The 18,955-nt window shown below is 39.3% G+C and overlaps 1 protein-coding gene across 19 annotated transcripts in view; it reads left to right on the top strand.

The window, feature by feature from the left end:
* MACF1 (microtubule actin crosslinking factor 1) overlaps positions 1-18,955 on the top strand; it is a 402,996-nt gene that overhangs the window by 375,500 nt on the left and 8,541 nt on the right. For 8 of the 19 annotated variants that reach the window (XM_089676708.1, XM_089676721.1, XM_089676715.1 and 5 more), the window contains 13 exons: positions 591-785; positions 867-995; positions 1,128-1,271; positions 1,494-1,682; positions 1,901-2,015; positions 2,362-2,525; positions 2,642-2,804; positions 2,925-3,079; positions 3,354-3,428; positions 6,797-6,814; positions 8,032-8,149; positions 15,991-16,047; positions 16,976-17,187. In XM_089676708.1, coding sequence (XP_089532834.1) covers positions 591-785; positions 867-995; positions 1,128-1,271; positions 1,494-1,682; positions 1,901-2,015; positions 2,362-2,525; positions 2,642-2,804; positions 2,925-3,079; positions 3,354-3,428; positions 6,797-6,814; positions 8,032-8,149; positions 15,991-16,047; positions 16,976-17,187 — 1,734 coding nt within the window. The remainder of the gene's footprint in view (positions 1-590; positions 786-866; positions 996-1,127; positions 1,272-1,493; positions 1,683-1,900; positions 2,016-2,361; positions 2,526-2,641; positions 2,805-2,924; positions 3,080-3,353; positions 3,429-6,796; positions 6,815-8,031; positions 8,150-15,990; positions 16,048-16,975; positions 17,188-18,955) is intronic. The other 11 variants (XM_089676720.1, XM_089676716.1, XM_089676719.1 and 8 more) reach the window with 4 other exon arrangements.

Below are 18,955 nucleotides of genomic sequence, written 5' to 3'. Positions count from 1 at the left end.
TGAACAGACAGTGATTTTTGGAAGTATTCCTAAACCCATGCAGTGATGTTCATCACAGAATCATGCCTGTTTTTATTACAGTGCTGTCTGAGGGCCCAAAGATCATAGGCATCCAATATTGCGTTATCCCTTGCACACAGAGCTTTCTCCAGATTCTCAGTATCTTTGATATTATGCACTGTAGATGGTGATAGTTTTCCAAGTCTTTTCAATTTTATGTTGAGGAACATTATTCTGAAATTGACATATTTTAGACACAGCTTTTCACAGATTGGTGAACCTCTGCCCAACTTTACTTCTGAGACATTCTGACTCTCTAAAATGCTATTTTTATACCTGATCATGTTACAGTACTAACCTGTTGCCAAATAACCTAATTAGTTGCAAAATATTCTTCCAGTTATTCCTTGTTAGTACCAACTATGTTGCCAGATGCTTCTTTAGCTGTATGGTTGTGTAATCCATTTAGAAGTTACTAAAATATGACTTTTCTCCATGCATCACATATGTATATATACATGTAAAAAAAGAATACTTCATACCTTCCTGCTATACTGATTTATCGTTCGTTTTTTTTTTTTTTTTAATAGGTTTTCCAGAAGGAGCTAGGGAAAAGAACAAGCAGTGTTCAAGCTCTGAAGCGATCTGCAAGGGAACTGCTGGAGAGCAGTAGAGAAGACACTACCTGGGTCAAGGTTCAGCTCCAGGAACTCAGCACAAGATGGGACACTGTATGCAAACTTTCTGTGTCCAAACAAACCCGCTTGGAGCAAGCTCTGAAGCAGGTCAGTGACTTCAAATTAAATAACATTTACACACACCAGTAACAGCTTAGAAAATAATGAGAAGAATGAATTCTGTTTTAGGCTGAGGAGTTCCGTAGTACTGTTCACATGCTGCTTGAGTGGCTTTCAGAGGCTGAACAGACGTTACGTTTTCGTGGTGCTCTTCCTGATGATGCAGAGGCTTTGCAGTCCCTCATTGATGTTCACAAGGTCAGAAAACCGTAAACGTTCTATATACTAGATCAAACTGATCAGATTTGGCCCAGTTTTATGTCTTACCTGCTAGGACATTTCACATTTTACTCTAATTTTCCAACTCATTTTGTCATATTTTATATTAAGGAGTTCATGAAGAAAGTAGAAGAGAAACAGGTAGATGTAAACACTGCAGTTAGCATGGGGGAGGCAATACTGACAGTGTGTCACCCAGACTGTATCACCACTGTCAAGCACTGGATTACTATCATACGGGCAAGATTTGAGGAGGTAAGCCATCTTTTGCTTTTTAACAATCATAGAATCTATAAATTAGAAACAGTTTTCTGCTAAATATAATCTGTTAGATTCAGCCTTTTCACCTGCATTTGTCACATACTATTAGATAAAATTTTGCAGCTAAATTATTTTATATTCTCATTTTACAGTTTAAAGGCATCTTTTGAATGCCAAAGGGGTATTACACTACTTATTTCCGTGCTTTGTTTAAAGGTACTAACTTGGGGGAACCAGCACCAACAGAGGCTGCAGGCAGCACTCTCAGAGCTTTTGGCCAATTCTGACCTGCTTGATGAATTGTTAGCCTGGATCCAATGGGCTGAGACTACTCTGATACAGCGAGATCAAGAGCCTATGCCTCAAAATATTGACCAGGTCAAGGCTCTAATTTCAGAACACCAGGTAAGGGCACTGGTGATGTGCTCATAACTCATCTGAGTTTATGGAATGACATTTATATTGTGCCAGAATGTATCAACTAGTGGATAATACTAGCTAAACTTATGTCCGCTTGATAGCCCATAGCTTCTAAGGTTATGAATAACCTGTTCAGTAAAATAGGTATTTTCGTACCATTAGTTGTGACTTTGACTATTGTTTCTTATGCTTTTCATTGACAGGTATTTATGGAGGAAATGACTCAGAAGCAGCCAGATGTAGATCGAGTCACAAAGACATACAAAAGAAAGACAACAGATCCGAACCATGCGTCATTCAATGATAAAACACGAAGCAGTGAGTATGCATTGCAGATTCTAAACACATCTTGTACTGGTATTTTAATCCTTAATAGGAAATAATGTTATGGTGTAGAATGGCTACAGGGCACAAATGTTTAGTATTTGTCTACAACCAAGCCCTAGTTCTGAGGAAAACTGACACATAACACCAAATATGTTTACATGATGTAAAAATATATCTTCATGTGTTTAATAGGATAGCATTTGCATAGCCATACAGCACCTTGTAGTTTAATGATTGTTATTTTACCATTCATTTCAGTTTCAAAAGCTTGCTTTTGTTGTATGTGCTTATATAATTTGGTATATTTTAACAGTTGTCGACTTAACTTTCATTCCAGGAAAACCTCCAGTGCAATCCACTCCACCTGTACTAGCTCTCCTGTCTCAATCTGAGACCAAGAATCCAAGGATCAATCAGTTGTCTGCACGATGGCAACAGGTTTGGCTGCTGGCCTTGGACAGACAGCGAAAGCTTAACGATGCTTTGGACAGACTGGAGGAGGTAGGAGATATTTTGGGCACAGAATTTAAATTTTCTTATGTCTACCAGAAAATAGTAACCAAATGGAAATGATGTACCATCTAACAACTTATTGTTGAACTGTGTTCTTTTATTAGTTAAAGGAATTTGCCAACTTTGATTTTGACATCTGGAGAAAGAAGTACATGCGTTGGATGAATCATAAAAAATCTCGAGTTATGGATTTCTTCCGAAGAATCGATAAGGACCAAGATGGGAAGATTACTAGACAAGAATTTATTGATGGGATATTAGCTTCCAGTAGGTAGTCAAGCATTAAGAAATGCTGTAAAATGATCCTAAAGGGGTAAAACGTCTTCAGAAATGTATTTCAGGATTATGTTTGCTTTGATAATTCTAAGTGTGCTATGTCTTTCACAGAATTTCCAACCACAAAACTTGAAATGACAGCTGTAGCAGATATCTTTGACCGGGATGGAGATGGATACATAGATTATTATGAGTTTGTAGCTGCCCTTCATCCCAACAAAGATGCCTACCGGCCAACTACTGATGCAGATAAGATTGAGGATGAGGTAATTCGGCAATTTATCTTACGATCAGGGGCGGACTGACCATTCGAACACTCAGGCACTGCCAGAGGGCCCAGGGTCAGTAGGGGGCCCCACGAGATGCTCCTGGTACCTTTCATTGGCTTTTTCATAGGCTTTTTTGGGTGTGGGCGAGGACACGGGCCTCATGATCCCCTATTGCCCGGGGGCCCCATGAGTTGTCAGTCCGCCCCTGCTTACGATGACAGCGTTAGATTTCCTTTTCCAATATTTAGGTTTACATCTATTTTCTTTCCAGGTCACCAGGCAAGTTGCACAGTGCAAATGTGCAAAGAGATTCCAGGTGGAGCAGATTGGAGAGAATAAATACAGAGTGAGTATGCTCTTATTTACTTGTTTCAGTTATTTGTTCTTTCGCAGCTTTTCTGGAAGAACATTCACACAAGAAGCAACACTATTAGGATTATCAGAGCTAATACTGCTAGCACAGAGGAAGCCCATTCTGAACCAAGACAGTCTTCAGATGATTTTCAATTGTACATCCCTGCTTTGGTATCAAAATAAATGTGTGTAAATAATTCCATTAGTTAGTATGTGTTATCTGTTTAATTATCCATTTGCCTTTTCACTCTTCTGAAGAAAGAAGCTGGTAGCTTGTTCCAAAATGACTCGCAGATTTAATCAAAAGTCAGAAAAGCCTGCACTATATGACTAAGAATTTGTGGTTAACTGACCATCACACCTACCTATTGAGCCAAATTTATATTGCCACCCCTTTGGCTGCAAGGACAATTCCCACAAACACATTCCAATCTTGTGGAAAGTCCTCTGAGATCAGTGGAAGCTATTATACCTGCAAGGCTGGGGGCATATTAATGGCTATAGTTTAGGTTTGCGGGAAGGAGGTGAGATCGGTCCATATTAAGGCTCATAGTTTAAGAATTGGATGTTCAACAAGCTTATTTAGAAATGTTACGATTGTTGGCTATATAGTTTGTGCGTATGGCTTTGTGCACACAGCCCCAATGGCCGTATATCATAGACTGTCTACGGCTGGGGAGGCACATACATCCCTGTATGCATATAACTAGTCAAATTTTTGTATATACACGTGCAGCCGCCTGCCAGTTGTTTGTGCAGATTGATTAGCAGATGCTGTACACAGCACCTTACAACTCCCTGGAGAGAAAATACAGCCATATTTTATGCCATATGGCCCTTTGTACCAATGTGCATGAACACTATATGTGTGCATGTATATACTGTATATCTGTGTTTATATATACAGCGGGTAAAATAAGTATTAAACACGTTACCATAGTTCTGGCTAAATATATTTCTAAAATTGCTACTGATATAAAATTTTAATCATGTCGGTAACAACCCATGCAATCCATACATACAAAGAAACCAAAACAAATAAGATAAAAAATTAAGTTATATGTGATAAAATAGAATGACACAGGAAAAAGTATTGAACACCTGAAGAAAGGGAGGTGTAAAAAGGCATGGAAAGCCAAGACATCAGCTGAAATTTATCAGTAAATAGAAAGCAATCCCTTGTCAGTGCAAATTAATAGCAGGTTTAGTCTCAATTGATGGCCTTTGAAAAGGTGTTTCATTACCAAAGTGTCACAAGAAACATCTCATGATTGGTAAAAGTAAAGCGATCTCTCAAGACCTTCACAACCTTACATACTGATGCATTGGTTACAGAAAGATTTCTAAACTTCTGAATGTTACGGTAAGCACTGTTGGGGCCATAATCCAGAAGTGAAAAGAACATAATTTCACCATAAACTGGCCACGACCAGATGTTCCTCCCAAGATTTCTGACAGGAGTAAAAAGAATTATCAGAAGAGTTGTCAAAGAGCCAAGGACCACCTGTGGAGAGCTTCAGAAAGACCTGCAATTAGCAGGTACAATTGTTTCAAAGAAAACAATAAGTAATGCACTCAACAGTCATGGCTTATATGCACACTTACGAAGCAAGGCTCCATTGCTGAAGCAAAAGCATGTTGATGCTCGTTTAAAGTTTTCTGCACAACATTTAGACAAGCGTGTAAAATACTGGGAGAATATAGTCTGGTCAGATGAGACCAAAATTAAACTCTTTGTATGCCATAATACACACCATGTTTGGAGGTCAAATGGCACTGCACATCACCCAAAAAACACCATACCAACAGTGAAGTCTGGAGGTGGGAACATCATGGTGTAGAGCTGTTTTTCAGCATACGGTACTGGCAGACTTCATGTTCGTGAAGGAAGGATGAATGGAAAAATGTACCAAGACATTCTTGATAAAAATCTGCTGCCATCTACTGGGATGATGAAGATGAAATGAGGGTGGACATTTCAGCAAGACAATGATTTCTAACGCAAAGCCAAGGAAACTCGCAGTTTGTTCCATAGAAAGAAAATAAAGCTGCTAGAATGGCTTAGCCAATCACCTGACTTGTATCCAATTGAAAATCTATAGAACTAAAGATCAGAAAACATTCAAGATTTGAAGATTGTGTGAAAGAATGGGCCAAAATCACACCTGAGCAATACATGTGACTAGTTTCTCCATACAGGAGGCATCTTGAAACAGTCATTACCAACAAAGGATTTTGTACAAAGTATTTAATAGATTTCAGTTAGCGTGTTCAATACTTTGTTGTTAACAACGTGGTGAAAATTTCATGTCAATAGTACCTATAGGCTCTATGCACACTAGTGGTTTTTTAAGCGCCTAGAAGCTGTTATCAGCATTTTTGTTTTCTGCTTCTAGCAGCTAAATAGTGTTATCCTATGTGTTCATGCACACTACTTTAGGCTATTAGCATTTTTTGAGCTTCAGCATCTAGGAGCAGAAAAAAAATTGTTTTTGTAGAGTTTTTTGAAGCTCCTAAACGCTGCTAAATGCTCCTAACAGCTTTTTTTCTTGCTTTTTTTTTTACATGTACTGTAAGAACAAAACAAAAAATGCTAACGCTACTAAAAATAGCTATTACCAGCATTTTTCCAGTTTAAAAAAACACTAGTGTGCATGGAGCCTTAGAAATATATTTATTAAGAAAAATAGTGCTGTGTTGAATACTTAATTTACCCACTGTGTGTGTGTATATATATATATATATATATTAAGAGAGAGGATGTTATAGGTATCCTCATGTCTTACAAACTGCGAATATTGCCCCAAAGCTTCCAAATACATCAAAACTTGTAGTAGAAAATTACAGCTATAGAAAAAAAAGGTTATTAAAGCAGAACATTACCCTAAAGGGGAAATTCTTCTTTTGGAACCTTTCTTTGGGGGGGATTGCAGATACCTGGTTTTGACAGGTACCAGCTCCCACTGCCAGTCAGATCGCCTAGGCTGCTGACTTGTAATTTTTTTTTTAAACGGTGAAGAACCGTTGATATGATATGATATCATATATCAACGGTTCTGAAATATGATTTATAAATATATGAATGTAAAATATGAATATAAATATGATTTGTGGCTTTGGGGCACTATAGACACTTTTCAAAAAGATAACTAAAGCCCTTGCTGTTATACATACGTTTTGTACAAGGCATAGTTTTACTGGAAAAAAATTCTTGAAAGCCAAATGCTTTTTGTCCTTTTGTAGTCCACTGTGTCCAGTTGTTTATACATTTGTTACACTAATATGCTGTTATTTGTGTGCAATTGCGGTTTCTATGAAACTAAAAGTTTTCTTTCTTTCTCCTTGTGCTCTTTCATGTAGTTCTTCCTAGGCAACCAGGTACAGTGCATTCTACTGCTGCCTCTCGCTTCCCAAATAATCACATGCTGTGTACTAAATTAATTCCTTTCCATCTTTTGCCGTGATAAACTGAAAGTCATTCAATCACTGTAGATTAATTGATGCTGTTTAAGAGCTGTGTACAGATCTTTCTCTCACACTAATAACAAACCCACAAAACTAAATGTGGATGTTCCATACACTGTGAAATGATCTGCATGTCAGACAAAACAGTGAATTTGATTCTCCAAGGTACAAATTAAAATATTCGGATATCATTTGTGGTGATCATTGCAGCTGATGGCTGATTGGCAGCTACCTGTGAGCTAAACTTTTAAATAATTTGCAAATGTGACCAGCTATCATTAAAGTGATTTTTAAATAATGTAAACTTACCTTCTGGTAAAGTAAATTTACGTATAGATATTAGACCCTGGTCACCAATAATATGTAAAATTTTGAATTGCAGAGCACACATTTGTATGCATCAATGTGAATCTAGATCATTTGGTGGCTCTTTTTGCTTGTTGATGCCCAGCCATTTTCACCTTTTTGTTTTCCTTGATTTAGCTCTACTAGTTTGGAGATCTTACAGGGTCCCATTAGCCTGACAGCTGCAAAAGCATGTAACCAATAATTTTACCATGATTTAGTTTTGGGGCTGAATTATTCCTCCAAAGCACAGTCAAAGTGGATGCTAATCTCCATTTTCATAACTAATTTTACAGTCTGGATTCAAGAGATGTGGATGGGTACATTCACACCCTTGCAGATTAGAGGAGTAAGAAAAGTGTCACCTGAAAGTACAGTGCTCATTGTCACATAGTTGATGCTGCTTCTCCAGATCTGCTCAGTTCTAGCATAGTAATATGTGCCTGTGCACGCATAGATCTACATTATGCACATATTGAATACATATATAATAATTTATATATGTCTAAACTGGTGCATGGGTAACATAGTTTACTTAATAAAAAACCTATCATGTGAGAAATAAAGGAGCTGTCATTGCTGATTTCCTGATTTAAGTGGTCAAAGTAACTGCATGTCTGTTGCAGGTATGCCACTTAGACTCAGAGCTGTTGGATTAGCTTGACAGCCAGGATGAAGGCCAAGAAGTCATCAATGGCATCATGTTTCTTTCATGACAGTTTTTTTTTTTTTTACGAATTTTATGAACTCCTCTATGTCAGTAACCATCTAACCTGGTTTCACAGTTTGGAGATTCGCAGCAGTTGCGTTTGGTTCGTATATTGCGCAGCACAGTGATGGTCAGAGTTGGTGGAGGCTGGATGGCTCTAGATGAATTTTTGGTGAAGAATGATCCTTGCCGAGGTGAGAATTTCTTCAGTGGAATAATGTTCTTCTTAGCTAAGCAATATAACTCAAAGCAGCATTGATCGAGGTGATCCAATGATCTACGTAGTCATTAATATTATTTTCTGTTGAAAGTGGACCCCTACAAACTATTAATCACTGTGGGTTAATATAGCCTAAAATAAGTATAAGTGTGAAAGTAAAAATCATGTAATTTAAACATGTTTACTACAAGTTGCTTTGGGGAATTAAGATATTCCTATGCAGACTTTTCTACTTTGGCAAAAAGTCAAAACCTGCACCTTACACCCCTCACATGACAGTTCTTAAGCCTGGCCATTGGCCTTCCAGGCACGCAGGGTTGCTTTATAGGAGGCTGAACACATTGCCTCATACCTCCTTGCATAAATCCGTTCATTTACACAGGCAAAATTTATTCTCTAGTAATGAAAAGAATGGAATCACAGTAAATTCAAAGCATTTGTCTAGATAAAAAAAAACACAACATATTTCTTTCTCGTCCAAAGAGGGACACAGGACTTTTCACCTTTTGGCTTTTTTATTGCTCACAGGAGAATTAGACACTGAGAAGCAAAAACCGTAGTCCACCCCAGGATAAGCCTTCCTACTACTAGCATACCTCAGCATTATTTAAACGTCCTAGGAGAATAGATGACTTTTCTTCAGCTCTGCTATGTTAAAGGCTAACCTATTTTTGCTAGCACCTTTTTTTTTCTTCCTCTTCAACATTTTCTTCAATCAAGACTCGTTCCTATACTGCTGCTAGTGCTGGTCTCTCTGATTGAAAGCATCCAGTGTGGTTGACCTCAGCCTGGTTTTTGGAGTGCTGTGCCCGGACCCTTCTGGACTAGACATTGCGGATAAAGCCTGGAAATGATATTCGGGCACTAGACTCTGCGTTGGGCGCTTTCCATACACCAGGTGAAAAAAAACAAACAATGGATCGCTTTTTCAGGTCAAGAGGCAATGGTGTTGTTTCAGCTCTAGCCCTGTCTCTGAAAACTTGTGAGTGGGCCTGAGCACTGGGAGCTACATTAAGTACATCGATTGCTGGGCACCAAAAAATTAAAAAAACTCAGATTCCTGTTCGTTTCTGCCATGGAAGAGTTTCTACCATGGAACACTGTGAGATCAACTCTCCACTCATGCAGCATCAAAGAAACATATTTCTGTTGCTGCTCATGCTTTGCAAAAAGCCATGTGGAACTTCGATTTTCAGTCAGTTCCCACTGCCCACTTACAGTGACTTTGATTACCGACAACCAGCTGGCTCCTGATCTGCTACCAGTTGTCTCGGTTTTGTGAATACCTGAGGCTTTGCCTCGTACTGAGAGACCTTATTTTGCTATACAGCCATATGGTTGCAATATGTCTAATTCTGAACACAGGGCAGAATCTGCTTCTAGAGTCTTATCCCATCTTTGGAGTTCTTTGCTCTGTTTGGTGTGGCTGGTTCCTCTGCCCCCTAGGCTTTGGTTTTTACTACAGTCATGCAAGTCTTAAATGGCCCGAATCACAAAGTTTTTTTTGCTGACTTTTTTCGAGGGCACAAGAGCATAGAAGCCTAAGGAACTAACTGCAAAGTCCTCGCCTTCTCTATTGGCTAAGAAATGTCCCTTTTATCTCTCCACTCCTGCACCATCCACGTCCAGCCCCCTGAAGCTTGTTCCCCAGTCCACCTGCAAGGTCTAGGGCTCAAAGTCCAACAAATCTTCAGACAATTCTTCCTCAGCTTGAAGGTGTGCCCCCCACTTTCCAGAATGGGGGAATGTTCGTTAACCTTTCTAGACACCTGGACTGCGTGCATCTCGGACACCTGGGTGCATAAAGTGGTATCCAAACGCTACTAGCTGAAGTTTGGTCCCAGCCCCCTTCCATGGTTTCTTACCTCCAACCTTCCTGTGTCACCCCACAGATTATCAGATCTCCACTATGCGACCTTGCGTTTTCTGAATCAAGGTGCCATTGTCTTCTTTCCAGCATATCTGCATTTGCTATGTTTCGCTATGGGTCCCCTACACTATAGTTTCATGGCCCTGCCCTTTGGCCTCTTGTCCAAAGCTCAGGTGTTCATTGTGCCCATTGTGGCATATTTAGACAACCTCCTATTGAAGGAATAGTCAGCTCAGACTCTGTCAGACAACATGGCTTTGACTGTCCAGAGATTACAGTGTTACAGATGTGTCCTGAACTGTCTCATGTAATGTATTTAAATTGAGTTTGCTCTGTGCTTCAGAAACCATTAGAAGCCATCAGAGCTATTCCTCTCTCTACTACATCCCACAAGTTGGTATTCCTTGTTGCCATCACCTCTACAAGGCGACTATCTAAGCTCATTGCCTGTCCTGCAATTAACCCCTTCTGGTTTTCCTTTAGAACATGATAGTATTAAGGCCTAGGTTTTCATCTTTCCAAAGGTAGTTTCTGCCTTTCTGCCAAATCAGGACATCACTTTTCATTCTTCTGTTCACTTCCTGTTTACCCAAAGGACATTTCCCTCCATTATTTGAAAGCAGTTCTGACTGTGAGAGTGTCTCTCTCAGCTGCTTCTAATTTCAGGATGTCTTTGTATCTTTTCGGCTTCTTGTTCCACTGTCTAGGTGGCACAGGCAAACCATCATCCAAGCTTATTTTTTCAAGGATTGGGTGCCACCCTCTCCTGTCAAAGTGCTACTATATCTGTAAGTGCTTTTTGGTATCAAACAACTGTTTTGCTTAATTGCTAGGCTTCGGACCTACGGTCCTGTGTTGTCCACCCCCAGTTGGACTTCTGGTAGTAGGAGGGTGTTATCCTGTTTTTTGTTTTTATTTTATTAACCAGTGTCCAATCCTCCTGTAGGCAGTAATATATTCTGAAGGTGAGAGATTCCAGTGGCCCCCAATGGACTCCAAGAAAATTATTTTACAGTTAGTACACAAATCCTATATCCCTACAGCAATACATGCACATTTCCTCATATTTTATGTCTTTTAAACATACTGCAAGTTCGGAAGAATAACTGTCGATGTGTCAGAAATATAGTGTGCTCTTGCATTCCTCTTTGTTATGACAGCACAGAGGTTGATTTACTAAATCTGGAAAGTGCAACATCTGGTGCAGCTGTGCCTGGTAGCCAATCCACTTCCAATCTCAGCTTGTTCAATTAAGCTTCTACAAAAAAAAAACCTGGAAGCTGTTTGGTTTCTATGCAAAACTGCATCAGCTTTTGCACTCTCCAGTTTTAGTAAAAGCCGCAGTTTTAATGATACCCCAGTGTATTTTGTGCTATGAATTCAAAGGAACACGTCATTTTGATTTCTGATGTATTGCATTTTCATATTTAATTTCTGATGTATTGCAAAAAAACGCAGACATCTTCTCATTTCCCTTCTCACTGCCTTAACACCACCTTGTGCACAAGTAGAGAGCACAGGATGTTATCCGCTCACAAGATTTTTGGCAGAAGCAACAGGTTTTTTTTCTTAACAGTTTTGGTGAGAAAGCTAGGAAGAGAACTAAAATACATACTAATGTGTACTCTAGAAAACTTAGTACTAACTAACAAAATAAAAACAGAAACCGCTACCACTGATTTGGGTTTGTCCCCAGAAAATTAATAGAGGAGAAATCTCCCAATGGGGACACTACTTCTGGTGACCTGGGGGTCCCCAAGGAATGCCATTAATTTGCAGAAATTTTCTCGTTTCCTGTTTTGGTTATGGGACAGCAAGTGAAGGTAAATCTCCCCAATGGGACACAGATGGCAAAAAAAAACTGACGGGTAATAAAAAGTTTTGCCTACAGTTCTACTTTAAACTATAGATAACAAATCAAAGAAGGAATCCACAGATGATGGCAAAAGTGTAATATTCTGTTATGCAGCACATTACGGGGACTGGCCACTGTTTAACTTTGCTTATAGTGATAATTTAATGTTATAAATCTCTTGTTGGAAGAATAGAATTTGTTTCATTTAATGAACTGTATTAACCCAGTTTGGGTATTGTGGCAATAGGTAAAAGAACGTTCATCTTTCAACTAGACCTAAGTGAAAAGCAAGCCACCTATACGTCTAGAAATGTTTAAAGATCTGGATCTACTGGTATTCTCGCCTTCATGCCTTGATAAGGCAGTTTCACCGTGATTGCAAAGACCTTAAGCTGGCCATACATGGATCCAAATTTGGCCGGTTCAGCAGGGACTGGCCACATTCTAATTCATGTATAGGCTCCTTGGTTGTACAGAAGTTGATCTACTTCTGTACAACCACACTGTCGAGTTTTTCCCACTCGATCAGCATCGCAGGCTATAGCCGCAGCTCTGATCAGTGTATTCTGATGGTGGCGAATACATGGTGTTAAAATACAAAGTCTCAGCGGGAGGATTCCCCCATCCATATTGAGTGCGTGGATGTGAGAATCGAGTAATTTGGTTGAATGAAAAATAATGACTCTCATGTGGGCTGCATTAGCTCTAAAAATAATTCCAGGCTGTCCAGTCAACATTAGGGAATGTTAATTCATGCCAATAATAAACGGTGATCCTTACTAAAACATGTAGACCCTAAACGCACATAAACACTTTTCACCCCAAAAAGTGTAAAATTATATATAAAATATGCTAACGAATATGAGTAAACAACAACTCAAATTGCAAAATTAAATAAAAGATGAATTAAATATATAATATAATAAAATATAATAATCAAATCCTTGAAAATGATAGTCTTTCAAAAAAAGTCCACAAAAACCTTCCAGCAAGGAGATGCTTCCAAAGCGATTCTTGAGATCAGACCTCAAAAGAAAAAAAACTCAGTGTATTACCATAAATATTAATGAGATTAAAACATCATTGCAAACGCATAGAGTCACACTAAAACCACACGTGATCACTACCGGAATAAGTGAGCAACTGTGTAAACGTGTAAGTGAAAACTGACCCTTGCATGCTGTGTTCATACTGTGAGAAATGTGTCCACTTCTAAGTATGAGGATTGAATACCCTTACCAGAGCATGAATATAAATCAGCATGTAATCATCCAAATGAAGAAACAGCCTGATAGGCTCAGCCAATGAATCAGTACTCCTCTGTCCACATTAAACTTCACAGAATGCCACCATATGGGGCTAGATAATGATTCCATCCATGATCAGCTCAACCAATGAATCAATGTTCCTCTGTATGCATAAACTCTGAACCATGCCACCATATAGAACTAGGCAATGATTCAGTCCATATGAAGCCAAAATAACTTTATTAAACATTAAAGGTAGATTACCATCATATATAAAAAGCGGTAAAAATAATCAGCCAGACCCTCTGTGGATCCTCAGGAGCGCTCCTTCCGTGTAACTGAATGAGATTTCCACTGCATGCAAGTGTCACTAGAGTTTTCACTTACACGTTTACACAGTTGCTCACTTATTCCAGTAGTGGTCACGTGTGGTTTTAATGTGACTCACATGCGTTTGCAGTGATGTTTTAATCTCATTCATATTTATGGTAATACACTATGTGAGTTTTTTTTCTTTTGAGGTCTGATCTCAGGAATTGCTTTGGAAGCATCTCCTTGCTGGAAGGTTTTTGTGACCTTTTTTTGAAAGGCTATCATTTTCAAGGATTTGATTATTATATTTTATTATATTATATTTTTAATTCATCTTTTATTTAGTTTTGCAATTTGAGGAGTTGTTTACTCATATTTGTTAGCATATTTTATAAAAGTTAATTCATGGACAATTCCCATACAGTGAAAGCAGGGACAAGAACTACCGTATTTTCCGGCGTATAAGAGGACCCCCTACTTTTCCTGTTAAAATGTAGTGTTTGGGCTATACTCGCCGTATAAGACTACCCCTCTTCCAATGCACACCAGTGGGAAGAATCGTGCCCCATCATTGGTGTCAGTGGGAGGAATAGTGTCCCATCATTGGTATAATGGGAGGAATAGTGCCCCATCATTGGTATTAGTGAGAGGAATCGTGCCCCATCATTGGTGTCAGGGCGACGAATCGTGCCCCATCATTGGTGTCAGTGGGACGAATAGCACCCCATCATTGGTGTCAGTGGGAGGAATAGTGCCCCATCATTGGTATCAGTGGCAGGAATAGTGCCCCATCATTAGTATCAGTGGGGGGAATAGTGCCCCATCTTTGGTGTCAGTGGGAGGAATCGTGTCCCATCATTGGTGTCAGTGGGAGGAATAGTGCAGCCGTGGGAGGAATGAAGGAGCAGCCGTGCTTCCTGGACCGGATCGTCGTGGGACCGGAGCCAGGTAAGAAACAGCAGCCCCTGCCCACCCCTGTACTTAGTGTCCCTTGGAAGGAAGGGGGGGGGGGCGGCGGTGGCACCGCACTGCCCCCCTAAAAAGTGTCAGCATGCCATATACCGGCGTATAAGACGACCCCCGACTTTTGAGAAGATTTTCAAGGGGTAAAAAGTCGTCTTATACGCCGGAAAATACGGTAGTAAAATTCTTATCTGGCAAAAGTCCCGCTGTTATAAACATAGGGGAAGGTAATTACTTTTCACTTGTAACGTTTTTACTTGGCAGAGTTACAGTGAAGTTAGCTAGCAAGGCTACACCAGTGCTACATCATATATATTTTCCAAGAGCAACCACTGCCTCTTTAGCTCTCTGGGAAAAGTTTCAAACCTCTATTTGTCATGCATTAACCATCTTAAGCTCAATATTTGCATGGGATTTGTGAGGAATTGCAGCAGAAAGCGGAGATGTAAAGGCCTGATGTGGCATCAGGGGGAGCACCAAGTACCAGCACTGTTACTTTGCCTAGTAAACCATATCACAGGTTTATTGTAAATGATATACAGTTGGGTCCATATATCACCTGATCTCAACCCAATTGAGCATGCATTTCACTTACTGAAGGCAAAACTAAAGGCAGAAAGACCCACAAAGAACAACTGAAGACAGCTGCAGTTAGAGCCTGGCAAAGCATCAGAAAGGAGGAAACCCAGTCTTTGGTAATGTCCATGGGTTCCAGACTTCAGGCAGTCATTGCCAGTAAAGGATTCTCAACAAAATATTACAAATGAACATTTTATTTATGATTATATTTAATTGTCCAATTATTTTTGGTCCCATGAAAAAGGGGGGATGGCTACTCTTAAGAGCTGTAATTCCTAAACTCTTCCTCAAATTTGGATGTACATACCCTCAAATTAAACCTCAGAGTGTGCACTTTCAGCTCATATCCATTATATAACTATAGCTTGAATATGTTTTGGTCAATACCTGAAAAAAAAAAACAAATTGTGCCTGTGTCCATATATATATGGACCTAACTGTATATCCAAGGAATTTATATTGCCATGGATATATTGTTATTGAGATGGAGCATTTTGCACCCAAGGAAGGACAGAACAGACTGTAAACATGACAGTATTCTGTTCTTTCAAAAATTGCTTCAGCTGTGCAGCCATTTCATATCCAACCAGAAGAGTGCAGTGTAAAACCTACTGAAAGTAAAGAAGGCATAAGTTGCAATGGCAGTGGGGAAAGGGGGCAGTCATTTATTTACTTTTCTAGATATTGTTGTAATTGTGTGATCTTGTTAGCTGTTTGAGGTAAATATAAATCCTTATGGCTGTGCTTTTCTTACTGTTGGTGGTGGTGCATGTGTCTGCAGGCTGATGTGGGTGTTATGCAGCATGTGCTGACTTTAATAACATGTTAATGATGCATCCAGTATTCCCAGCTAAGATTTTCTTCTTTATTATGCATCACATCTACACGTATACTATTTAAGTACTTTCATTGGCTGGACTTAGCTATACATTTTGCATGCCTTACCTCTCATCCCTTTTCCCTGTGCACCTCTTTTTTATTCTTTTTAGTTCACCATCCAGGGACTAAATTAAAGAGAACCGATTCCGTCTCTTCCATAGGTTTGGGTAATAGCTCTGACTTTGTAGAAGTGCTTGTCTTTATAACCAGAAAAACCATTTCAAAATGACTGGACTATGACATTTTGCTCAAGAAATTTGACAACATCCTACATTAAAAGTACCAATTGCTTCATATGCAACTTTAGTTTTTAATGAATCTATTTCAGAATAATAAAATGTTACACCATTTAAAGACTACCAAACCATATCAGAGAGCTATTGAAGAGTTGTAAGATTTCACTCTTACCCCTAAGAACAAAAAACATTGTTGAGATGTATAATCCTATACTAAATTGCATATAGTTTCCAAAAATAATACATATCTGATTTAGCTAGTCAAGCTACAACATGTCATTGACATGTGTTTAATGACTGCTTATTCACATTCTTAACCATTTGCAAAGATGCCAGATTTTTTTAAACCTAAATCTTGTGGCTAATATAAAGTAACATTTCTCAAGTTCTCATTCAGCGTTTGATATCAAAGATCCCCATCCTGTCCTCTTTCCAGATGTCTGATAGTTACTCAGCTGACATATTATTTTGTTTATGCTTTATTATGAAGATGGTTTATATGGCTTTGATTAATATTTTGTGGCTTCAGTTGAACTAATTCAACTTTAACAATATTTTCAGTCTCATGGTTTGTGCTTATTAATATCCTTGTGTGCTGCTGAACTAAACTTGTTTTATGTGCTATGCCTTTGAAAAAAGCTCCGTGTCCATTTTATGGAACTGATGGGTTTATTTATTAAGGCAAAGAACAATGCATAAAATGCAGTGACCTATCAAAAAGCCTCTTTTTCTGTTCATCATTTAAACTGATAAAAAGTGATCTCTGGCTACTATGGGGTATTGAGCTTTGCCTTTTTAAATAGGACCGCAGGAGTAATGCAGAAAATGTTTACTTTGCTTTTTCTTTTGTTTTGAACAGCAAGGGGAAGGACAAATCTAGAGCTGCGAGAGAAATTTATACTTCCTGAAGGGGTATCCCAAGGAATGACCCCCTTTAGGTCCCGAGGGCGAAGGTCTAAACCGTCTTCCAGGACTGCCTCACCAACACGGTCCAGCTCCAGTGCCAGCCAGAGTAACCATAGCTGTACATCCGTCCCATCTTCACCCGCCACTCCTGCCAGTGGCTCGAAGGTAAGTCCTGGCCGTGCCTTGGGCATAAACACCAATGTATGTTAGTAGAGATATAACATAAGATACACAGTGTATCTGCAGTGTGAGCTTTTTACTGCTGTATGACCACGTGTGTGTATAAACTTTCTTGTTACTAACTGTATTTGCTGTTTATTGTGTGTCAACTGGCAAGATATAGTGCGTGCCATACACCCTTGCTTTTCATACAGGTACTGTATGCTTGGCACTTTCCTTAAAAATGTTTTTAGATTTGTAGAGCCCTGGCTGACACTGTGACAGATGCAAGACATGTCCAACCCTGAACACAGAGGACACGAGGACAGATACAAAAACCATACAGTGTTCCTATACAAATTATTTAAAATTTAGACACCAGAGCTGAATCTTTAGGAAGCACGTAGTTTCTGAGGTGTGTATTTTTTTGGGTTAAGACAGAGTGGGGTTTATTTACCAAAGCTGAAGCGTGGAAAATCTGGCACACTTCTGCATAGGAAAGAAAACTGGCTTCCAGTTTTATTGCCAAAGCTAAACGGAACAAGCTGAGGTTAGAAGCTGATTGGTTTCTATGCAGAAGTGAGTCTGACTTTGCACTCTCCAGCTTTAGTAAATAAACCCCTATGTGTCCACAAAAAAATTTAACATCATACACGTATAAATATATCACACTAAAATTAAATTTACGTTTTAATGAGAAAAAGATTTTGCTTTTAGACTAATTTTTCTACATTGCTAGAAGTTTAGCAGATTTCTGATCCTTCCAGAATCACTTTAGATGTGCAAATTTTTGGCAACTATCTGACCAAAGAGGAAACTCAAGGACATGGCTGAAGTCTATTTCTTACCTTGAACTATGTTAGCAGAAAACCATCACTTTCTGTTCTTCATCCTCTCCAGAATAGGCTATCTTGTAAATATCTATATACAGTCAATCACTTTTAGGCTTCTACCGACATTCTATTTTTTCCTCCTCTTGATGACTTTGCTCCTGGCTGGGAAAACAGCATCTTAAAAAACATGCCAAAAGCCATGTTTTACATGTTCGTTTAGACACGTTCTTGTGTTTGCATTAATGCATTCTGTTGGCCAGAATATTAATTTATTCAGTCTATTAGATTGCATTACCTATATCAATTGTAACAAACAACAGTGCAGCGCTTCAAGAATTGATAAATGGATGAAGAAAAAATGTACATATGTAGAGTCTATGCAATATCCGCGGTATTGTCTGATGAATATACTTCCAAAGTATGTACTGCCTCGAGATAACAGCAATGCGCACTCACCGGAAACGCATGGAATATGCGCATATAGGAGTAATCATCCCGGGTGTCCGATCCGACGAAGATCGAGTGGTGGGCGTCCTATTCACGGTGGGTCATCAGAAACAACACGACAGATCCAGAGGTCCCCTTAAGGTTGGTCACACTGATAGTGTAGATCCCTCTTCTGGCTGATAGGGGTACCCTTTCTGTGGGAGTAGCAGCTCCACGAAGGAGCCCCAAAAAACAGGTGCCAGAGATAGTGTAGTATGTTCTTAAGGTGATTTTATTAGTCATACAGAGTAATAGGGTAGTATGCACATCACAGCATATGTGTAAAAGTAAAAAACAGCATTACTGACCCCAGTAAAGATGGCCGCCGGGCCTGCTCTTGGCTTCGGCGGTAGGAAATGACGTCACGCTCTGCACAGCTCCTCCTTAGGCCTTTCGTGCTATAGGCACATCATCAGAGGGGAGGCTCCCCTCTGATGATGTGCCTATAGCACGAA

Source organism: Staurois parvus, unplaced genomic scaffold (assembly GCF_062004578.1).
Source record: "Staurois parvus isolate SC_StPar_1 unplaced genomic scaffold, SC_StPar_1.0 ptg000172l, whole genome shotgun sequence".
Classification (NCBI taxonomy): domain Eukaryota; kingdom Metazoa; phylum Chordata; class Amphibia; order Anura; family Ranidae; genus Staurois; species Staurois parvus.
This window is presented reverse-complemented; position numbering and strand designations above follow the sequence as displayed.